Source organism: Lipophrys pholis (assembly GCF_963383615.2).
Source record: "Lipophrys pholis genome assembly, chromosome: 12".
In the NCBI taxonomy this organism is placed as follows: Eukaryota; Metazoa; Chordata; class Actinopteri; order Blenniiformes; family Blenniidae; genus Lipophrys; species Lipophrys pholis.
Window position 1 is genome coordinate 13,772,556 of NC_137641.1, and position 17,522 is coordinate 13,790,077.

A 17,522-nucleotide genomic window follows, 5' to 3' on the forward strand; every position below is an offset into this window, starting at 1 on the left:
GTTTGAGTGTTTCGTATTGGCTGAATTGGAATAGAAGCTTTTTACAAACAAGAAGCACATTGTTTGAGCTCACCTCAGAGATCTCTATGGGATTAAGAATTCTTTTCTTTCTTTCATTATTTCTTTCTTTCTTCCTTCCTTTCTCTCTCCATCTTATTTCAATCTCCCTTTTCTCCTTTATTAAATAACTCTCTCCGTCTTCCTTTCAATCTTTCTCTTCACTCTCGTTTTCTTCAAAATTAGCGACATTAGTCATTCCAACAAAAAGAAGGACTTGCTCGCAGATCTTCAGACAAAAACTGTCCAAATTTTTCCCCTCCTCATCCATTTCACCCCACAGCAGCTCCAGAGTCCTTGTTTTTTATTGTTTGGAAAGTACTAAGTTTCATCCAGCTTGCAAATTCTGTGGCCATCTGATTTCAATGTCAGAGGAAACCTGCAGCCCCAGCATGCGTTTGTCCACGCGAGTGCTGCACCGTGTGTGTGCGTGCGCGCACACATGTGATTTCTCATGTTTTGTGTGTGCTGCCGTGCACAGGTCTGGGCCCCTTCTGGCCAGAGGCAGAATCAGATATGAGTGGAACGCTGCGGGTTTGGGGAATAATGTACTCCACTGCCAATAAAACATGAATACACACATTCAGACCAGCCAAGTCTTTACACCGCACCAAGGCTCCAGGTAGCACACACATACAATGTGTGTGTGTGTGTGTGTGTGTGTGTGTGTGTATGTGTGGGTGTGTGTGTGTGTGTGTGTGTGTGTGTGTAGGTGTGCGTGTTTGATGGTTAAACGGAGAAAGGAAAACTGGGTAAAACTGGTGAAAGAGGTATTGTATATGTAGTTTGATAGAGGGAAAGAGTGACACAGAGGGTGAAACAATACTGTAGTAGACTGTAATTGTATAAAACCACGATTAGTTACATTGAAAAGCTAAATGTCTTTATTGATTTTTCTCCACCGAAACCGGAGCTGATCAGACAAGGGATTGAATGCCGAATTGTTCAACAGTGACTTGCTGCTCCCAAAGCACAACAGCAACCGTTTTTAATAGCTGTTTAATGGTTAAATATATCATTAACAGTTTCCTAACACGTCAAAGCTGTGATCAATGGTGCAAATGACAAACCTGCAGCTCTGAGACGGACTTTCACTTTTTTTCGGGGGAAGTGAGAAACTGACTCACAGGCTCATAATAGTCGCCCCATTGTTTGGCTGAATGCTTTTTCTTGTTGCCTTTAAAGTATTAATCCATTGTTTTAATAGTAAAGCCATCTGGTGTTTGATTTTTAACCCTGTTAAATTCATCTCGTAAGAATTTCTGTTCCCTTCTCCATCATGAGAAATGAATTACAATCAGAGTTGCTGCTGTAGCGTCAATGGTAACTATTGATTTCATGACCCAGGTGGAAATGTTGGGAGTTGTTGCAACTGTTTAACTTGTAAGAAGATACTTTTTTTATTTCATATCGAAACTTTTTAGCCTTTTCAAACACATCACCATTGGCCTAACGAAGGACACATTAACTCAGAAAGCTGCATATCCAGAGCTTTCAGCTTCCAACTTTAATGCGTTGTATCACTTCAGCCGTCTCTGCATTCTTTACATGATTACTCACACTCACATATTATCCTGTGTGTTATTTGTACTTGTACTTGTACTCAATAATCTTCTTAGGCTTTGTTTTCTTCTGAAATATGATCGCATTTTATCTTGAGGACACCAAACTTCTTTTTATTTTTTTTATATAGATATACGTATTAATAATATATTTAAATTATATCATTGTGAGGCACCTTTTGGCTCAGCTGGTAGTTTGTTTCTCCAAACTACCATGTGTAGAAGTGTTCTTGGACAAGACACTGAGCCCAGAGTACGATCCTATGATGTGTGAGTACAGTGCGCATGAGCGACCGCCATTGGTGTGACAGTGCAAATGATCGCATGAGTGAATGAGTGAATGGGACTGATCACGTAAAGCACGTTAGGACTGCTGGAGTGGTAAAAGAGGTTCTAAAAGGTTAAGTACAAAGTGTCTATGACATGTGCAGATATTGTAAACACTGTAAGATATCGCCATATTCTTAGATACTCATTTTGAATAGAGCTACAATTTGAAGCCAGGTCTGTATTGTTTGGTTTTGGAGCGCTCACATCACCTCACCGTAGATTTCCATATGTGGTCATCTGCTCCAGGCACAGCGCATTAACGTTACAGCTGGAAGGTTTGATGAGGCTGATTTGATAGTGATAAACTCATATCAGTCAGCTGTCCAAAGAAGAGAGACTTTTAGAGTTAGAAGACAGAAACAAAGCTTGTAACAGAAAATTAATATGAGCTGAGGAGAAGAAAAGAACACAAATACTTTTTCATAATCTTGGCTGATCAGAAAAGCCATTAATAAGCAAAAACAACCATATTGAACTTGGATAAAACACCTCAAAATTGAGAAATTGGCCTTTCTCTTTTATAAAATGCAGCTCTGTCGATAGGTTGTATGGAGTAACAATATGCTGCATATGATGAATCGTCACTTCTAAGCATGACTGCAAAAACCAGAAGCTTCTGTTTCCTTGTTTTTTTTCCCCCCAGAAAGTCTCAGTAGGCTTCATCACTCCTCTCTCGTTGTGCATTTGTCTCCTGCACTCCAAAATATAAATGCAACCACAAAATCACAGTGGAGCACTTTGCTGCTGCTCTTTTCCCCAGCTGTTTCATTATGTGCAGCCACGAACAGGAGAACGGCCAGAAAAGTGAACTTCAAGTGCCAGCGAAAACACAGTGCTGGAGCAACGCGTTCATTCTGTGACTACGCTAAATTCGATTAAGAATTAACGAAGCTGTTCCCTCGGGGGCAGGTGAGGTTAGTGTAGGAGGGAAAACTAAATATGAATATACTTGTACAGCAAATTCAGTTAAAACAATGCCTTCTCCACGGTGTGTTTAAATCTCCCACAATAGAATTCATGTGAGTAAAAGCCTCCACTTTTCTCAAGCTGTCGCGATTGTCTGGCGAAAAAAATGAGATAAGGAAGAGTTCAGTGAATCAAAAAAAAGTCAAACATAAGCTCCAACCTGGAGGAAATAGTTTGTTACCAGAGGAGGAGAGGCCAGCAGGGAGTGTGCATGCCTGACTGATTGAGGTGGAGAATTAATGAAGGTGTGTGCGTGGCAGACTCGCGGTAAGAGTGATGTTTTTCCACTCCACATCTACTGGAAATGCCCGCTTTAGCATTATGAAGCCAAGCTAAGCAGGCACACACATACACTCACATACAGCCGATAGAGTATCGACTTTGCAAATTACTACAGTCACCACAAATATTTGTTCAGGTATACACTGCACTTAGTATTCCCTTCAACTCCCCTCTAATTCGGTGTGATGCAAGGAGAGGGTTTTTTTTTTTGAGATGATGTTGTCCGTGTGTGTTGCTTTTAGGTGGAAGTATGTTGTGTAAAAATATCTTAAATTAGTAACGCAATGTGCACAGAAACTCGACTTTTTGTTTTGTTTCACATATATGACACTTAAGCCTTTGTTCATGCTTTCCTCTTTGTGTTCATATTAAATGTGGTAAAAGTATCAAATAAAGTCCTTAAAACACATGATTTGGGTAATTATGTTGTCTTTAGATTGACGTCAAGACCTAGTTTGTGCTGGTTTTTGTACGAGATTAAATCAGCTCATCAACAAATTCTTTTGATGCATCAGGGTCGGCTGGCAAGACAATGAGGTCGGGGTCAAATTACAGATTATCTTCTGAGATGCCAACTCCAGGAAAGCCTCTCAGAAGAAAAGTTTCAAAAAGAGAAGAGACAGTGTTTCAGACAGAGAATAAACACAAAGTCAGTTTAACATAAAATTATAATGAGTGTCAAAGGTCAGCCTCAAAATGTGCCCATATACAAATCAGCGTCCGTCACTGGGCTCAGCAGCTCTGAGAGTTTTTCTTTTGGTGTTGGAAAAAAAAAAAAAAAACACGTTTCTAAATGGAGTTTAAAAAAACTGTCTCACTCCAAGACTTGCCTGAAATGCTTAGCTGTTAATCTGTCTTTTATTGGAGGGGATTTGCAGTGGATTAACCGATATATAATAATAATATTTTTATGGCAGTGATGATAACGTGCTTCAAGAAAAGAAAAAAAATAGAAGAAGAAAGAAACCCTGCAGCCGCTTTATACCGTGTGCCAAAGTGTTCTCAGCCCGAGGCCTGCCGGAGCCCTCGCCATGTATGGAGATGTTATTGTCACACTCTCGACTATACTGTAAATGGTGGCTGCTCGAATCACATTAATACTGACAATGACAACGCGCGGTATGCGCGATTGAGCAAAGTGCAGACACTGCAAGCCAGACAACAATGTGCTTTAATGTTTTATGTCGTCTGGGTGTGTGTTTGCAGTGTCAGGCGTGCAGTACGGACGCCTGGACTCCAATGTGACACTGGCATGCGGGAAGTCACAAAACAGGTAAGGAATTCAAACCACGAGCACGACAGGATTTCAACTCATCGACTCTGTGTTTTGTTTTGTTTTTGTTTCATCAGAGAGGCATTTAGAGACAAGGTTCTCAACATGGTAGTCCCTGCAGCCGTTCTTTGGGCGTTCATATAAACTGGACAAACATATAATATAAATATATAAATAAAAGTGTAAGACATAAGACACATTACAAGGTAATCATGAAGAGGATTGCATGTGATGGAGATATGAAAACACTAACGTCCAGGTCAGGCCAGAAAGCATCAGGTAAAACGGGTGGAGAGCTCTGTGGGCGGGGTCATAAAACGTATCATAGGTCTTCAGACTGTATTATATCGTCAGAAAACGTAAGCATGAAAATGCTTGGGCTGACGTCTATTCTCTGGGATGTCGAGGTCGAAGCTTATAGCTTATTTTTAGGCACCGTTGAACTTCACTCTTCAGCTGACATCGGACAATCAGCTGTTGGAGCTGCATGTATAAACTATACGTTGATCTAATGGACTTCATCCTCAGCTGAAAATCCATGCCCCCCCCCCCCCCCCCCCCTTTTTATTAATTACATGCTTCAATACCAATGTGAGAGAAAGTTAGTTAAAGAAAATGAAACTTTACTTTAACAGCGTACCTCTTCAGCATGGTGCCCTGGTGCAGAGTCGCCACAGGAGGATAAAAATACGCTGCATTACAACAGGCTAATCTGAGCTCACCAAATGGATGCTTGGTGAATTCTGCTTCACAATGGTAATGATACTAGAGCTGGCACAGACTGGGCTGGGGATTTGTAGGATACCACAAGCAGGGCCAATGCTTTGTTAGTTTGTTTTTTTTTCGTTGTTTCTGAATCCGAGAAGGCCGTTGTGTTTTTTTGTGTTTGAATGAACACGCTGGAGTTTTGCACCTGTGACACTGCTCCTGAATCGTCTTCTATTTTAATCTCAAGCACGAGGGGAAGTCATCTCAAGCATACTAAGTGACATCTGCTGTGTCCTGACAGGTTACCTGTGGTGTGGCATCTCAACAACAACTCTGCGTTGCCATGGCACCAAGTGACATCAGACGGGAGGTTAGTCCTGCTGCAGGTCGACCGGTCGGCGCAGGGCAACTACAGCTGCTACGACACCCAGGGGCTCCTCCTCCATACCGTCACCCTCAGGCTGGGCCGTAAGTGTTGTTGTGACTTGTTCGAGATCACGCTGGCTAATTTGAGGATTGCCGTGTATTTCGTCTTTCGCCATGGGACCACAAGCTTTCAGGAACAGGCGTGCATCCCATAAAATCACACTTCATTTCACCCTGTCTAAAACGTTTGTTTCCACCTGTCTGGCTTCTGACCTACCAATATTTTTTTCATATTGTTTAACTATTCTTCCCCCCCCCTCATAAAATGGAATTCGTGGTTCACTTCTGAACACAATAAGTCATTCAAACAGTGATAATTAGAGCAACGCTGCTGAGCGTCAGAGGAAACAAGTCTTATCAGCCATCACAAGGACAAAGCCCTCGGCTTCCTCTGACTGTCTTAAACAGGAAGCGGCTGCCTTAAGTGTCGCTTCCCTTCCAGGAGCGGAGGGATTTTTCCATGGTACTGCTGAAATTGCTCCAAAGATATTTTAGTTGAATGAGTGAGACTCCAGGGAACAAAGTGGATCGTTTTAGTCTCAAGGCAGAAATAAGCCACATAACTAGCTGCACCACAGCTGAAACATGGAATAGCGGTTGGCTAAATCTTCCATTCTTCATTTTGAAGAAAACAGCATGATGCTTTACTCGGTTTTTAGTGAAGTGTGTAAAATACCAGTTTTTAAAGGTTTCGACCAAAGTTGTGCAAGAAAAATAACAAAACAACAGATCATATGCATGTCTGCAAAAAATATAACGTGAAACTGACACATCAAACTCATTCATTCATCACACCAACACCAAATCTTCCAAAATGCGTATAAAATCAGTTTCCATACTACAATTGTTTGGTCACAGCACTTGAACGAACTCAAAACCTCCTAACTGAGAGCAGCCGCGATTCTTCCATCTGTCTCTGAAATTTGTTTGAAAGTAGATCACCATACGCTTGCAACTGTACTTTGGCTCAGATATTAAAGTGTGAACAAAGTACGGAGGAAAGTGAATTTTTAATCAGTTTCAGTGATTTGTTCATGTCTTCAGCTGTTCCTCTAATGTACTGGAGATCACTTGATCTTAGGAGCAGTTGTCGTGTTTTATGTCTTTGTTGGGCAAATTGAGAAAAAATAGGCTCAAACGTCGGTATTGTTGTGGCTAAAGTTTCCAAAGCAATTGAGAAAAGTCACACGAAAGATTAAGTTCACAGCAAAGCTATACCTAAATTACATAAAATCAGGAGAGTAAGAAACGTGGCTTTCCCTCCACATAGTCAGTGAAACTCGTGTTTGGTTTTTGTTTTTTTCAATTAATTATTGACAGTTATAGGCACAATAGACCAGGGGTGTCAAACAGGAAGAGGCTCCAATCCCGCCCACCAAACCAGCAAGTAAATTGTTTAAATTTTAAAGAAAACATAGATTTAAAAAAAAAAAACCCACACATTTCTTCAGAGTAGCGGACACAACACTGAGACAAGATGAGATATTAGTGATGCTGCAATGAAAGATAGCAAACAAGCAGTAGTCTCAGCGCCATGCTGTCAGGGTGAGTTTGCGAAAACATGCATAACTAAGCAGTTATAAGAGAAGTTTTCTGGTCATTTCACTGCTTTTTGCACCAGAAGGAATCAATCAAATTGACTATGTGTTGAGATTGTTGTCATTTTTAGACGTAATTGTGGGGTTTTGGGAAAATATGGACATTTTCATTTGGTATTTTCTGCACCACCCTGGACTACAGGGGTGTCAAACAAGTATTTTTAAAGCAGAAAGATTATTATTATTATTATTATTATTATTATTATTATTATTATTATTATTATTATTATTATTATTATTATTATTATTATTATTATTTCATAGAAAAAGTAATACCCTGAAATCTTGTAACTTTGCCATATTGCTGGTTTTATCCACGCTGATGTGAACTAAATAAATCCCTTCGTATCGTCATTGGATTCACAACAGCAGTTCAATATGAGGCTGGTGTTAAATTACCAATGTCTTGCTGCTTGTTGGCAAGCTCAGGCGTTCAAAGAGAAGCTGGACTAGTTTCCTCAAACAGACCTCAGCTAAACGTTCTTGCTTTAGACAAAGCAATAACCAAGAGGATTTAATTTTAAAACTATTCAGTTTGTTGAGTTGTGTATGCAAGTGTTCCAGAGGTATAAATCATGTCAAATACGAATAAAATGGCCATCTTTGGTTCTCTATGGAGGCTTCCACCTCACTCCAGTGAGCACTGGCAATCCTTCAATGTGACAGTAGTTTTTCTGAAGCTGGTGTAAATAACTTCATTAAAGGGATATGACTCAGGACAATACAGAGAAACTGGAAAAAAAAACACATTACAGGCGTTTAAAAAAAGTAATTTCCTGGAAGTGAACTTTCCCTGACTCTTTTTTTTCCCCCAGATCCCCCTGGGCTGCTGAGTATTTCCTGCCAAGTGCCCAATCATACACATGTTCGCTGCTCCTGGGTGGAACCGATAAAGACGTTTCTACCAGCCAAGTACAACGCCTCCTTCAGGTAAGAGCCAGTAACTGCAGTTGGACCAGAAAAAAACCCCAAAAAACCAAAACATGTTTAAATGAGTGATAAGGACAAATAAATGTGGAGCAAACTCCCCAGAGTTATTGTGAGGTGTGCAGTTTAAGAACCACCTTTTTCGCTTGTTGTCCAGGAATGGTCCAGAGTGGGCGCCGTGCATCATGGACATCGCCCACAGACGCTGTGACGTGGACTACCTCGCCTTCTGGCAGCCCATGCATATGCTCAGTATCACAGTGACAAACGTCCTCGGGTCGGAGACGACACTCGCCCGTATTCGGCTCCACGAGCTGTGTAAGGCCACATTCAGCTTACACGACACGCACCCAGGAGATATTTTCCACCAAAAGACAATCATTTTTGTCGATTTCACTAGAATTGATCGTTTTCTGATACTCTTTGAGCACACGTCACCGCCGCTGTAAAATGCTTTTGTCTTAGCTTTACCACAAAATATTATACATGAATACATTTTTAAGTTATAAAGTCTCTGAAAAAGTTACTAAAATTGTAAAGATGAGAGTAAAAAAGTCCATACAAAACAAGGCTCTCAAATCCAAACTTGAACCAGGGATTTTCTTGTTGCGAGGCAAGAGTGCAAACCACTACACACCATGGGTCACTCATCGTCATAAATATCTTTCTTTTTCTTTCTTTTTCCCTTTCTTTTTTATTGTTTCTAGTAAACCACTAAAATAATTTTTGTTAAAATAAAAAGTAGGGGAAACTAAATCTCTAATATTTTATATTTTTTTCCAAATATTTCTATTTAATAAACCTACAAGACAGAATATGGAAGTTTCATAACACTGTATTGTAGTTTGAAATTAAATCATAAAAAAAAATATAGCACCGCTTTTTTTTTTTTTTTTTTTAAATGCCCATTTATATACAGTAAAACAATATTGGGTATTTGTAAACACAGAATTTACAGTTGTTTTCACATCAAGTAATACTTTTTATTTCTACCCGCCTGTACTTGTGGCCATCCTCCTTTGGTCCTCAACTCGAGGCCTGGATTAACTCTTCACCAGAGGCCTTCACAGCAGCACCGAGGGAGTTCGCAGCACCCACAGTGGCCGGCCGATGTTTTTCATCGGAGCTATTGCAAGGATGCGGCTGCTGTGGAACAGGGTTCATAAATTTCACAGCTTGAGTTTAAGTTAGTCAAAGCGAGAGTCAAAGCTATTTTTTAGTCTCGGTTGTTCGGTGGCTGAACAGAGGTTTTTTGTTGTTGTTTTGAGTTATTTCAATTAAAGCTTCCATGGGTACGTAACTCTCAAAAACAACGAAATAAAACAGCTTGAGAACACTATTTTGGACACGGTGGAAAATACTTGTGGCAATTCGGATTGCTGCTCTCTTCGCAGTGAAACCGGACCCTCCGGAGTCGGTGAAGGTGAGCGAGCTGGAGGGCTTTCCTCAGAGGCTGATCGTGGCCTGGAGCTTTCCCGCCTCCTGGCCGATGGACGACGCGTTCCCGCTCGTGTTTCACATCAGATACCGACCTCAGGGCTCGATATACTGGTCAGAGGTCAGTGAGCAAGGCTTTCGTCCAAACAACACGTTGCATACGACTGCGGGATGCAAACGTTCTCATATTGGATCTCTCTGCAAAAACAAGGCTTCCTTTGTTTAGATTGCACAAATGAACTTGATAGAATCACAGACCGATAAGAAAGCTTATCGGTCTGTGTGTGTTCGTTTTTTTGTTTTTTTTTCTTATGAGCTCATTCGATTTCATTTCACCCCTCTCAACCAGATTTACTCCGAGGAGAGTTCTGTCGTCATATTTGATGCCTTAGCAGGCCACCTCTACCAGGTTCAGGTTCGAGCCCGAGACGAGGTGAACTCAGAGAGCCGCTGGAGCGAATGGAGTCCGTTGCTTCTCGCCAAACCCTGGGAAGGTCAGGGCGAGTAGTGAATAGTGATGTGCAAACTGTTGTGACAGTTAGACTCAGATCGGAATGGATTTTTATAAATGTCATTATTAATTCCAATGAATCTTTGTCTCTGCACTTGCAGCCTACAGCACTGCCGACCCTACAGAAGAGTCCGTGTACAAATTTCCAGACTATTTCTTCCCCTTCAATACGAAGCCTGAAACCTCCACTGCCAAGTCGCACAGTAAGTTTCAGACGTTGGTTTGAATGAATTGACGCCAAAACACTCTGAGGCGTTGGGTTCATTCTCATCCGCATTCGAGGAGGAAACAGGGACGTCAACTAAATATTCTTGTAACTTCCATCACACATCAATGCACTTTTTAGTTTTTTATGTAGCACGGAATCCAGATCAAATGATTGTTTTATTTTACTATTGCCCCGTGCAGTGAATCAATACTAACATCTTTACAATATTTTTTAAGCCTCTTTAAAACCCTCTTTTATGAATGATCTCATTATCAGATTTGAATATGAAGTGTCAGTCTGACAAACAGTAAGACAAACTGTTGTTTTGCTTTTCCAAATAAGTGACCGTCACCTGCGCTGTTTCTTTCGCTGTAACTCTGAATCCTCATCTGTGTGAAAGGTAACACACAGATCCTTGAGTAAATGAACAACAAATACACAACTACTACCAACTGGAACTCACAGATCGCTTTTGAAATGTCACTGAAACACGACTGCCCCTGTTGGATGAAATGAAGGTTGAATTCTTTGTTCATTTGGTCAATGCTTTTTTGTTTTGTTTTGTTTTTGTATTTTTTCCTAGATTTACTTCAAAATGACTAAAGTCTGCTCCTCGGTTGGTCTCAGGCAGCTTGTTTATTACACACAAGGCTTTCACAGGACAATCATCCCATAATCCTTTCCGCCCAAACCCGCAAAGCAGACGAAAATCATCTGCGAATAAAAACTGATCACACACAGACGCAGTTTAAAAAAAAAAAAAAAAGGAAAGAAAAGAAAGAAACACAAAGAGTGTTTGTGTGTCCTCCTTGTCCCACCGCAGCAGGACTCACTAAATCCCGTCACGGTGGCTCAGCGCTGGATTACAAATCCCCCAAAATTCTGTCTTTTCCAGCAGTTCCAAAAACGATTATGGATCTCGGTTGTATGTCGACTCAATGTCGATATGTAAATCAGTGGATCAGTCTCTGATGATTTTATTTAATCTGTGCTGAAGTTCTCTCTCCCACAAAGTCAGAAGACGCACTAAGCAGTGTCGTAACAACGAGCAGTAAGATTGCGGGACTTTAACAGTTCACACTAACGTAAATGAATCCTTTCTGAATTCAGGAGAGGCTCGGTGGAGTCGTGCCTCATTCGATAACGTGGCTCCCCACAGGTCGGCAGGAACTTTTAATGTGCGCTGATGGCACTTTAACAATCTGGATTTTATAGTATGTGCGCATAAATGTATTTGCATTATTAATGTTTTGTACAATGCTGCGACACAAATTGCCCTACGTGGACACAAATAACTGTAACTGAACAGGTTTTTTTTTTGTCCAAAATGTACCAAACAAACCCACAAGAACTTGGTTTCGCAGAAACAAAACACACATTGTGTCATTTTTAAAGATCAAATCCTCCATTGTTTGTAACTTTGAAACGTCAGTGAAGAATCACAACTGATTAAATAGCATGTTTGTTTAGTTTTTGTTTTGTTTTTCACCTTGTTTTTGGCAGAATCCCGCTCATTCACTAATGTAGCGGCTCTTTGGAGCGAGGCCTTATTTACAGATAGTACAGTCCGACTAGAACAGTACAAGTACCTCTCGCCTGTGCCTCATCGCCAAATTGCATATAATTGCAGTAAATTGTACCCGCGGGGTGTCATGTTTTGCACACCGCCGCATGCACCCGGGATGAAAAGTTAAGTGTGGAGCAGCGTGTTCACACGGGCAAAAATGATTGCAAACACTCTTGTCAAACAGCTACGCAAAGCTACACGCACCCAAGGAGATGTATACACGACGGCACAGACTGTGAGCCAGATGTCTTTTTCTATTTGTGTTACTGAGTGAGAGAGTCCACTGGCATCTGCAGATGTGCTCATAAGTCAGAAATCTTAACTCGGTCAGTACCATATTTACTTTTTTTGACTTTCTGAATTCGGTTCCCCCCGCGTCTCTCTCTGTGTGTGAAAGCCAGTTGTTTACTCCTGTCAGTATAACGAATGCATGTTTGTGTGAAAGCCATAGCGGCAGACGTAAAATTAACTTGTCACCAAAGAGTAATCCAATCCTCGGACACGGACACGGACACGGACACGGACACGGACACACACACACACACACACACACACACACACACACACACACACACACACACACACACACACACACACACACACACACACACACACACACACACACACACACACACACACACACACACACACAGGCGCTGTCTTTCTCTCTTTGTTTCTCACACACACACAGAGGAGAAACTACAAAGTGTTTTTTCTTCCCATCACCTGGTGCGTGTCTGTTAGGTTATGTCCTTGTTATAATGATGCCTTTTGGCAATAAATCTTAGGCCATTGCAAAGCCTTTAAAAAAAAAAAAAAGTGTTTGTCTTTTTACAAAACATTCATGCATGTTCGCTATAAATGTGCCACTGTTGAAATGTAACTTCTATTTACCTTTTCTTCACGCGGCATGTTGTCAGAAGGACTTTGACATTAAGCGTTGAATTATAAAATGATTCTAGGTCGAGCGTGAGTGTTCTCCAGTTCTTTTATGAGCGTGAGATTTATAAAAAAGTAAACGCAAAACCTGCTGTCAGTTTGATGTACGACTTGAGACTCTTTCCCATTCTGTAAATCAGATATAGGAAGTGAAGAGACTTCGGGTGTCAAATGTTCCTCTTGTCAAATGTGGAGGCCAAAGTATGTAAATGAAAAGGACCACTTTTTCTGTAATTATAATGTAAAGAAAAATACAAATACCTTCCCGTTGAGGCCAATAAACAGTAAATAAACAGTACTTAGACCCCATTCACAAGATGAAAATGCAATAATTTTTGCATTTTTGTTTGAAAAAGGTTTCAGGTTTACACGGCAACGTTTTGAAAAGTTAAAGATTTCATTTAAATGATTAATTCTTCCTGATCTTTTCAGATTAATGTGTTGTTATTCAACCGTCTGGAAAACTGTACTCCTGTCGAGCCTGTATATAACTAGATGGGAACAGTTTTTGTAGATTTACTGTATTTACTGATTTATTTTTTTGATATTGTCAAGTAACTTTTTTTTTTGGTTCGTTTTTTTGCAACATTTTGACCTAATTGTATTGGAAAATCTGGACAAAAAAGACAGACGGTTGTTTTGTTTTTTTCCTAAAAAATGACATCCAAGTTAAAAATTCCTACTTTTTTGACGTCGTCAAATGCCACATTCCTCGCTGATGCGCCGTGACGACCGTCTTCCCTCCTCTTCCCGCTCAGATCCGGTCCACGAGGACGAAGGTAATTTGGGGTTGGTGATCCTCCTGGTTTTGTTCTCCGTGGTCATCCTCACCACCATCCTTTCCCTCATCTTTGTCATGTGGTAAGACACACACACACACACACACACACACACACACACACACACACACACACACACACACACACACACACACACACACACACACACACACACACACACACACACACACACACACACACACACACACACACACACACACACACACACACACACACACACACATGGCCCACAAAGCCGCAGCTGAGTGTTCTGTCTCTTCCAATTAGATTACAAACTTCTCCAAATCCCTTTTTTTTTTTCCTTGTTAATGTTTGTGATTGTGTTTGGGTTAACATTTTCAGGATGAGACAGAGACGACGGGATCAAGCCACCAAGCAAGAGCTCACCTCCATGGTCAAGATGAAGTCCATGCCAATCTAAAGTGAGTCACGTTCACACACGTGGTCGTTTTGTGTTTTAGTTCAGATCGCTCTGCGCCGACGCTTTTTGATCTCCATTTAGTTGCATTGAAGCTAATTAAATTCAAAATTAGGCGTTGCTCCTTTCAGATTCATAAAGTTACCGCAAACTGCCCACAGGCGAGGCAAAGAGCCAATGAGAAGAGCCGAATGGGTTCAAAGGGCTGCTATAAACAACATGCAGACAGTCCTCAGATAGCTCGCCAACTTGTAATTATAAGGCTACACACACACACACACAATAGTGTTTAGTTACATTATGATTTATACATGTTCGGTTGAGTCGTGTTTTTTTTCTCTTCCGCATTCCTTTTCGTCTCCGCTCACGCTGCTCTCTCCTCGTCTCAGGTTTATTTAAAGCATCTTGTGCCCGTCTTCAGCTCATCCCGGAGGTCCACCAGCGAGGCAGCCTCCACCCTCCAGCCAGCGTTAACACGCTGACCGTCAACTACATTACCCACAATGCATCAGTACGAATGAGAGGGGCCGGGGACAGCGGGGGGGGGGTGTGTGGGGTGACAAACCCATGCAGAGAACTGATCCTGCAGGGTGAGTTCTGCAAGTTCCCCCCCGGACTTATTCAACACTCACATGGAGCTTCACTTCCCACAATGCATCAGTGCGGGCAGGGAAGACGGGCCTTACTTCTGCTGCCCTGCGCAGCATCACTTCACCCATCAGAGCTGCTTCAGCTGGACTGACTCCTCAACTCTTTATTTGGAGGAGTGACTTTTTTAAAAAAACTTTTTCAACATTTAAGGACAAGAAGTGCAGCTGGTAAAAAAAAAAAAGGAAAAAAAAAGAAAAAGAAAAAAAGAACGTCAGGATTGATTTCATTGGAAAAGGGGAAGATTTTATTTTCTGGGACAACTTGCCTCTCTTCTCCTGTCCAGGACTCCTCGCGTTTCTCAAGTTTTGTTTGAGATTCACTGTGAGAAGGAACCCAGAAACACGAGCGTCCGTTCTCACATCGACTGACCGACCGACTCAATGCTGTGAAGGAAACATAACTTCTGCCAGTCTCTTTGTGTGTGTGTGTGTGTGTGTGTGTGTGTGTGTGTGTGTGTGTGTGTGTGTGTGTGTGTGTGTGTGTGTGTGTGTGTGTGTGTGTGTGTGTGTGTGTGTGTGTGTGTGTGTGTGTGTGTGTGTGTGTGTGTGTGTGTGTCTGTGTGTGTGTATATGTGTGTATGTGTGTGTATATGTGTGTATGTGTGTGTGCATCAGATGCCAAAGCAGCAACTACGGGCATTACAGTCTTCATGTTGTGGGAGGGAAAGGGAGGGTCCAGGAAAGCGACTCCCAGCCGGAGGGAGATTTACGGAGCTGGAGGTGGTGCAGGTCGGGTCCTATCGACTTTGTTTCATGATCTTCATGTTGCATGATATTCCTGTATTGTTGTCTGGCGTCTCTGTTGCTCTTTAATGTCGCTCTTTAAAAAGCCATCCATCCACTGTCGGCACAATGTGCGGAGAGAAAGTTCGTGGCCTTTCACAAAGTCACCAGCATTAAGACACTAGAGACACAGTTTAGCAAGTGAGATTATATTGAGGAATAGTTTAAAAAAAAAAAAAAAAACTCTTTAAAAGTAGTTTTCTAGTGAGATCAGGGTACAATTCTTTCATTACGATTTAAAGGTGCAGCCTGAGATTCACAAAAGTCCCTGTTTTAGCATTTAAGCTCAGAAACCTGGCAAATCCCCCGCCCCCCCGCCCCCCGTCCCATCCTTCGGTACTACGGCTGAAGCTTTGCACCTGAACTTCACGTGATTGAGGAAGTGGATTCCACTTAACTGCAGCAAAATAAGCGTACTGTAAAATATTAACCCCCCCCCCCAAAAAAAGAGAGAAACAGGAGCGAGCGGTTGCCGACACACTAAACAAAACACTAAGTCACACGGCTAGTAGCAACTGAGCTAATATACTCCTTTGTTTTGTTGTTGTTGTTGTTGTTTTTAATCCTTGGAGGTGAGAGAGGTCCGGCAGGCCTCAGTTACTGTCGTGTTTACGGACGTCAGCGCAGCTGATCAGCTGGACCGGGGTCACGTTTTACCGAGCCAGAGCCAAGTACACACATCCAGTCCTGTCTTTTATAGATTCCACCTTTTTAAAGACAAAGTCTGACCGTTGGCGGTATTCAGTCGTTGACTTATTTGTTTCAAAAGAAATGAGAGAATAAAGATCCGCCATTGCAGATTTCAGAGTTAAAAAAACGCCTCCAAAGTAGATTCGATGGGGGAAAAAATGAGCGAAAGCTAAAAAGTTTGAAGCACTTTGCAGCCGTTGAGTTTAAGAAGCCGCCGTCACGCCTGAACGTCGCCGTGGCGACGGATGGATACGTCTTATGGAGACCCGGACTGGGGGAACTTTCCCGTAGGATTTATCGTTTTGTATGTCATCAAATTGAAGAGCGTTTTGCTCATCGACTTCGTGGTAGGTTTAAAAGTCCTGTTAAAAGTCCCAGAATAAAGAAAGTAGGATTCCTACAAACAAAGTCACACCTTTAATGTTGGGGTCAGCTTGTGTGTGTGGACACGAGGCACGGCGGGGGAAAGCAGCGCTCGAGTCCATCCCGGTGGGAGTCTCAGTGTGAAGTGTCTCTCGTCTCAGCAATAATGCCAGTAAGGTCTTTCTGTCGTGGAGCAATAGGTGCAGCCGGTCGACGGTCGCCTTCCTGCGATTGGGGCGGGTTTCGTCACGATGGATGTTGAGAAGCAAATAACAGAGCGCCAGTGGGATTTGTCTGGCAGCAGAGGCGGCATCGATGGTTCGGGCTCGGCTGAAGATCCCGCTAGATCGTTTTATTTGTTTCGGGACTTGGCGGAGCGAGTCGGGCGTCAACGCCGGGCCGCTGCGAACATTACTCTCTGTGTCTCGTTGTGCCAGCCGAGTATTAGATCAGACGTTTGCTGGAGGATCCGCTCGGCTTTACGACACTTCAGCCTCCAACATTTCTTTCTTTCTTTCTCGGTTCGGTGGCTGCTGAGCCAAAGCCGCGTCGTTCGACTGACTGAATGATTGTTCCAGAGACACAAGGCGCATCCAAGTCAAACTTCACCTTTTGTTTGTTTGTTTGTTTGTCTAGTTTGACGACTGTATGTTCTCTCAAGCTAGCTCCACATATTATGCATGGATCCAGTTGAAGCTTTTTTTTTTTTTTTTTGTATATTATTGTATATCACATTTTAAAAAACAACAAAAAAAAAAAACAACCCCAGAACATGTATGTTATATGTGGTGTTTATATGTAGAGACAGTCTGAGGGGGGGGGCTCATGTCTGTTCAGCCTCTCCATGTGTATTTGTGTCTTTCTGCCCAGGTATATGAAGCTGTGTTACTGTACGATTACTGTATGGTCAGTGTGGTTACTGAGTTTGTCTTTACAGCCCTTTCTAAAAAAAATTATTCCTGGAAATTTTTGAAAACCACTTCTGATTTACAAGCAGTAGTGAAAGTGAAACAGAGAACTGGTAATT

At 41.9% G+C, this 17,522-nt stretch overlaps 1 protein-coding gene across 2 annotated transcripts in view; it reads left to right on the forward strand.

The window, feature by feature from the left end:
• il11ra (interleukin 11 receptor subunit alpha) overlaps positions 1 to 14,829 on the forward strand; it is a 46,519-nt gene extending 31,690 nt beyond the window's left edge. The window contains exons 3-12 of one of the 2 annotated variants that reach the window (XM_080476859.1): positions 4,404 to 4,470; positions 5,480 to 5,646; positions 8,018 to 8,132; positions 8,287 to 8,447; positions 9,524 to 9,687; positions 9,916 to 10,060; positions 10,179 to 10,280; positions 13,550 to 13,652; positions 13,934 to 14,013; positions 14,399 to 14,829. In XM_080476859.1, coding sequence (XP_080332985.1) covers positions 4,404 to 4,470; positions 5,480 to 5,646; positions 8,018 to 8,132; positions 8,287 to 8,447; positions 9,524 to 9,687; positions 9,916 to 10,060; positions 10,179 to 10,280; positions 13,550 to 13,652; positions 13,934 to 14,012 — 1,103 coding nt within the window. In that variant the 3' untranslated portion in view covers position 14,013; positions 14,399 to 14,829. The remainder of the gene's footprint in view (positions 1 to 4,403; positions 4,471 to 5,479; positions 5,647 to 8,017; positions 8,133 to 8,286; positions 8,448 to 9,523; positions 9,688 to 9,915; positions 10,061 to 10,178; positions 10,281 to 13,549; positions 13,653 to 13,933; positions 14,014 to 14,398) is intronic. The other variant, XM_080476860.1, reaches the window with a different exon arrangement.
• Positions 14,830 to 17,522: the final 2,693 nt, after the last annotated feature.